Below are 5,101 nucleotides of genomic sequence, written 5' to 3' on the forward strand. Positions count from 1 at the left end.
GCTCCTGCTGTCCTTGTGGCAAGGCCGCAGGAGAAGACTTGGTAGGCTTTGCCGCTGAGTCTCAACAGCAGCGTTTGCTAGACCTCCTGCACGGTGCAGTGAAGGGCTTTGGTGGGAGCTCTCTGCAGAGCCTGGGCGCTGGCTGTAGGGACCTACGTTCTTAGCACCTGGAATTTAAAAAATGAAAAGAGTTAGCCACAGGAAGAAAACAGTTCCCTATTGTGCAATTTCTCTCATCACAGAGGTTTCATCAGATTTATTCCTTCTGTAAAGCTCTTCAGGACTGAAGGCACGAGCCCCAAAATGGTTTCAGTTGAAGAGAGCTGGATCCTCACTTCCTGAGCAGCCCTCCTCTCGCTCCTTGCCTTTAATGAGATTTTTCAAGAAGCATCACTCCAGATGATGCTCGGTATTTGTAATTGCATAATCAGTGTGGATCTTGGCAGCCCATGCAGTCACATTTCTCATTACTGGATGTCTACTTTCATCTCATATAGTTGGTTTTTTTTTTCTTTCAGCATTTCATTTGAACTGCTTCCCTGTTAACTTTTGTTCCTTCAAGGGTTTGGATTACAGGAGTGGTTTGTTGGTTTGGGGTTTTTTTTCTTCCTTTTCTTTTGCCTTAAACACCGTTTGACCAAACTAGTCATTATCATTGCAGGTTTATGTATTGAAACGACCACACGTGGATGAGTTTCTTCAGAGGATGGGAGAGCTCTTCGAATGTGTACTCTTCACAGCCAGTCTAGCCAAGGTTCGTCCCTCCCTTCATCGCGGTAGCCCTTACGGTGCTGGTCAGTGGACTTTTGGCTGGGGTTTCTATGGATAATTATTTCCACAGTTGGTACTATCTTAATTTTTCCCCTTCTTTTCTGCTTCTTTGTCTGACAGTGTGTACTTTGTCTGCTAGTGTGTGGGTAAGTGTTTCCATGGTAACCCCATCACATATGGGCTCGTCTCATAATGTAGCCTCCATGCATTGCTCATAATGCCGATATGAAAGGCTCACAAGTTACCATGGTTATAGTGAGAAATTAGAACAAATAGCCTGCCAGTAAAGCCGTGTATTAAAGCTGGGCATGAAATAAAATACACTGTATTTAACGCTATCTACATGATCGAGCAGTGATTCAGAAATTTTCTGCGTCTGAAAATTGGGAACACGTTGTTGTTCTGTCAAGGTGCAATTGCAATCCGGAGTTGGAAAATGAGACGTTTTGTAACGCTTGAAACATGAACAGGAGTATTTTGTGCCCTCTGGTCTCCAGTAGCAGTAGTGCCTGGTCGGTAGTTTTGTGGTAGTCGCTGCTGTAGTAGACATCGTAAATTCTTCACTCTTCCAGTGTGGTGCATTTGTGGTGTCTTGTTTGTAGAATGATACTGAGGATTTCCAAGCTGTTCCTCCAGCCTAGAGTGGGGGCAGGAGACAGGACCCTGTTTGGTCTGCTGGTGTGCCCTCTTACCAGAGGGTGCTTCCTTGCCCTCTGCTTACCACGTTCTGCTCAGTGGCGTGGTGAAAATCCAAAATACTGGAATGATTTCATACCACAGTTAGACACTGGGCAGTGCTCACAGCCGGACGATCGGTTTCAGCGTCAGTTTTGTTTCTCGGTTTAAAATACAGGAAAATGGTAACTCCTATCCTGCAAAAATTAGTTACAACTGTTATTTTCAAGTACATGGTAGTTTCATGTTCTGATTTACTTGGCTACTCCATCAGTTACTGGGTTCTAAGCTGGGCCTCACGTAAACATCATCTTACATTTAAAATGAGCCTTTCCCTGTATCGTACATGGCTATTCTTCCTAATCACATCCTCATCTGATCTTTTACAGCCCAGTTAGGCAGTTTGGTAATCTTAAGATTCTGACTGACTCAGTCTCTCCAAGGGCATCACCTGAAAGAGCTCCATCGAGCTCAGAAGCGTTCATCGCGGTTATGTGCAGAGGCACGTGGAGATGAATTGGCTGTGAAAATGGCTTCAGTACATTTCCCATTAGCAGTGACTGGTTTTATGGTAACGTTAGTGAGATTTCTGGATCCATCACCTATTGGGTAGCTGCTAGGGTAACTATAAGCTGGCCCTAAGGATAAAACCTGATTGATAAATCCCAGAAGACGCCAGCATGCCAGTTAACCTTCCATAGGAAGGTTCCCGTCCTGCCTCTGCGTTCTCCCTCTATTAATCACTTCAGGTCTGCAGGCGTGTCGGCTAGTTAACAAGGAGTAGGGAAGAAGGAGGGGCATTTTATCTGAAAAATACTTTGTGTCCGTCCTTTGTATAGTTCTGTGAATCGCCCTCATCTGGATGTTGCTAACTTCATGTTTTCTGTTTTTAAGTATGCAGACCCAGTAGCCGACTTACTGGATCGCTGGGGTGTGTTCAGGGCAAGGCTCTTCAGAGAATCCTGTGTTTTCCACCGAGGAAACTACGTGAAGGATCTGAGTCGACTGGGGCGTGAGCTGAGTAAAGTTATTATAGTAGATAATTCTCCTGCATCTTACATCTTCCATCCCGAAAATGCAGTAAGTACTCATAGTACTGGAAGTACTCAAGCGTAACTTTTATCTTTCTGGTCCTTCCCAGACTTTCTGATTCAGAGAATAGCCTTTCAGATCGCTAACTGTACGAGTGTCTGTGTTTTCTTAGACGGCAGGCGGGTTCTGTAATGGTGAAGGAATAGGGCAAGCTGATCTTGACAGCATGTCGTAGTCAGGACTGGTCATCTGCCTTCAGCTTCTGCAGAACCTGAAGAGCTGACCTGGCTCTAAAAAGCCAGGCTGCCCTCCAGCATAGTTTTTTTCCTTTGGAGAGCTGATTACAGAAAGAAGTGTTTGCTCCAGCTGCTTTTTGTGCTCCATCTTTTTTCATTGTGTGAAAGAAAATATTTTATTCACAAGATAATTAATGCTTTACTGGTTACTGTCCGAGTTCTGTATTCAAGGCTAAGGAGAAGAAGAAAGTCAAGGTCCTGTTGTGGTGTTATGCTTCTCCTTGAAGTATTTTTGTGATAACTTGCTTCATCCCTAGAAACATTAGTCAGGAAGCTCATGGGGCTTTAGGAGCAAGGGTGAAGGGCAGGCAGCAGAACCTCAGAGGAGAATCACAAGGAGCAATGCACGTTGTCCCTGTGTTCCCTGGTGGCTCCAGGGCTCCGGTGGAATGGTCGGGCGCTTGCTCCGCCCGTTGCTGCAGTCGGTACAGGTGCTCACATCTGTTCTGTAGCTGCCAGGACAGCAAGCTGGAACTCCCCTTCGATCTGCTGGCTCTGAAACAGCCAGGCTGTGCAAGGGTTTCTTTGATGTTTTGAGGCTGCCTGGTTTGTGAACTGTTAAAATTAATGTAGGAAATTTTTACCAGGAGCACTGGTTTGCATGGTTCTGCCTCTCCAGAATAGCTTTTTTTTTTTTAACATGAGCTAATTACCTTGCAGCACTCTGGTTTTAGGTTCAGATGTCAATAGTGTGATGCCTTAAGTGGTTGGGCGAAAACGTTTTTCTGGCTGGTGCCACACATGGTATAAAGTTGCTATTTATAATCAACAGGAGCTGCAGCTCTAATTTTTGCTCATGGTTAAAATTAAAAACCTGATCCAGATCATCATTTGGTATCTTGGAATTCATTGCCAAGAAAATAATGAGCTGTAGAATTTGGGAGATTAAATTAAGGGCTTTGTCAGAGTGGTTTAATCATGTATAGAAAAGTGCTGTTAGCAACTGGTATTCGAGTCTCTGCAGGAACCAGAGCTGGTAACCAGATCCAAGACAGTCTTTAAAAGACCTCGGTTTACTTCCGCAGTGAAGATGCTCAGAACTCCTTCCCCAAATCCAGCGCATGTATTTAAGCGTTATTACATGCGTTATTTTCTCAACATCTTCTATTTTGAGGGGAGAACTGTCCTGTATTTGCTGTTTAAGTCTTTCCTCCACAACCTCATGCCGGCAGGGGCTGTCGCTCCATGCCTGTGTTTAGTGACTCACACTGCTAATACTTAGAGGGGAGGAAAAGACTTGCCCGTGAGTAGTGTCTGTAGGGCAGCGGGGAGGAGGCAGAGCACACCGAGCGTCTGGCACTGGCTGCTGTAGGTTACCTGGCCGCAGGAGAAGGGCAGCTGCACACCAGCGGTTTGGTTGCAGTTAGGTTTGGGGTTGGGGTTGCACACTAGAAAACGTGGTGCTCCAGCTGGGCATGCTGTGACGGCCGTGAGCGTTGCAGGACACGTACACGGGCAAAAGGCGGTGTGTTCGCCCCGTCATGAAGTCGTCTCAGTATTTGTGGGTTGCTTTGTTTCAGGTGCCTGTGCAGTCCTGGTTTGATGACATGACAGACACAGAGCTGCTAGACCTTATTCCTTTCTTTGAAGGACTAAGCAAAGAGGAAGAAGTTTACAGTATGCTTCATAAACTCTGCAACAGGTAGCCCTTAACTTTGACTGAGTTCCGCTACTAGGCTGCAGATGCTAGAGACCGTCTCCATCCTTCTCAGCTCTTTCAAATGTAAGCTTTGGGGACGTCACCCTGTCAGAAGTGCTACTCTTGATCTTCCTGTTACATTGGACACGAAGGACAATCATGAGTGATGCTATTAAGCCTTCAGAAGCCTGACTCCTAAGGTCATGTGTTCAGACTACTTTTTTAAAGGAAAAAAAAAACAACAAAAAAAAAACAAAAAACAACAAAAAAAGCTATTTTAAATGGGACTCTTTTAATGAATTTCATAAATGGACATCTTTTACTGGATCAGCTTTTCTTAAACCATGCCAAAAAAGAAGCTTGTATTTCAGCAGTTGAATTTCTCTCCCTTTCTTCCCCTCCCACTATGCAGACAATTTTACCCCCCTGCTTAGAGCAGTTGACCTGACTCTGAATTTTTTCTTACAGAATGAAGTGCCTTTTTGAATGTTATTTTAAGATAAAAATTCATTTTTGTATAAGACGTATTTCCAGACATCTTTTAGTCTTGTATTGTCTAAATGCTTTAAAAGGAAAAAGGAAAAATTTTATAGAGCACTGTAATATATAACAAAGGAGCAAGTTGAAACCGAGACGCTGGGTTCCTGTCTCCACGACGACATTCGGCTGTGTGACATTCTGTCTCGCT

General features: G+C 44.5%; 1 protein-coding gene across 1 annotated transcript; it reads left to right on the forward strand.

The window, feature by feature from the left end:
* The first annotated feature begins 627 nt into the window (after positions 1 to 627).
* On the forward strand, positions 628 to 4,641 carry LOC104501688 (CTD small phosphatase-like protein). The gene is made up of 3 exons (XM_010145539.1): positions 628 to 754; positions 2,341 to 2,526; positions 4,295 to 4,641. The coding sequence occupies exons 1-3, from the start codon at positions 707 to 709 to the stop codon at positions 4,418 to 4,420; spliced, it is 360 nt and encodes a 119-aa protein (XP_010143841.1). The 5' UTR covers positions 628 to 706; the 3' UTR covers positions 4,421 to 4,641.
* The last annotated feature ends 460 nt before the right edge of the window (positions 4,642 to 5,101 follow it).

Source organism: Buceros rhinoceros, unplaced genomic scaffold (assembly GCF_000710305.1).
Source record: "Buceros rhinoceros silvestris isolate BGI_N320 unplaced genomic scaffold, ASM71030v1 scaffold34651, whole genome shotgun sequence".
Classification (NCBI taxonomy): domain Eukaryota; kingdom Metazoa; phylum Chordata; class Aves; order Bucerotiformes; family Bucerotidae; genus Buceros; species Buceros rhinoceros.

Coding starts and splice junctions, on each gene's coding strand:
- LOC104501688 (XM_010145539.1), top strand. CDS start 707: ATGGGAGAGCTCTTCGAATGTGTACTCTTCACAGCCAGTCTAGCCAAG. Junction 755..2,340: donor TCACAGCCAGTCTAGCCAAG/GTTCGTCCCTCC, acceptor TCTGTTTTTAAG/TATGCAGACCCAGTAGCCGA. Junction 2,527..4,294: donor TCTTCCATCCCGAAAATGCA/GTAAGTACTCAT, acceptor GCTTTGTTTCAG/GTGCCTGTGCAGTCCTGGTT.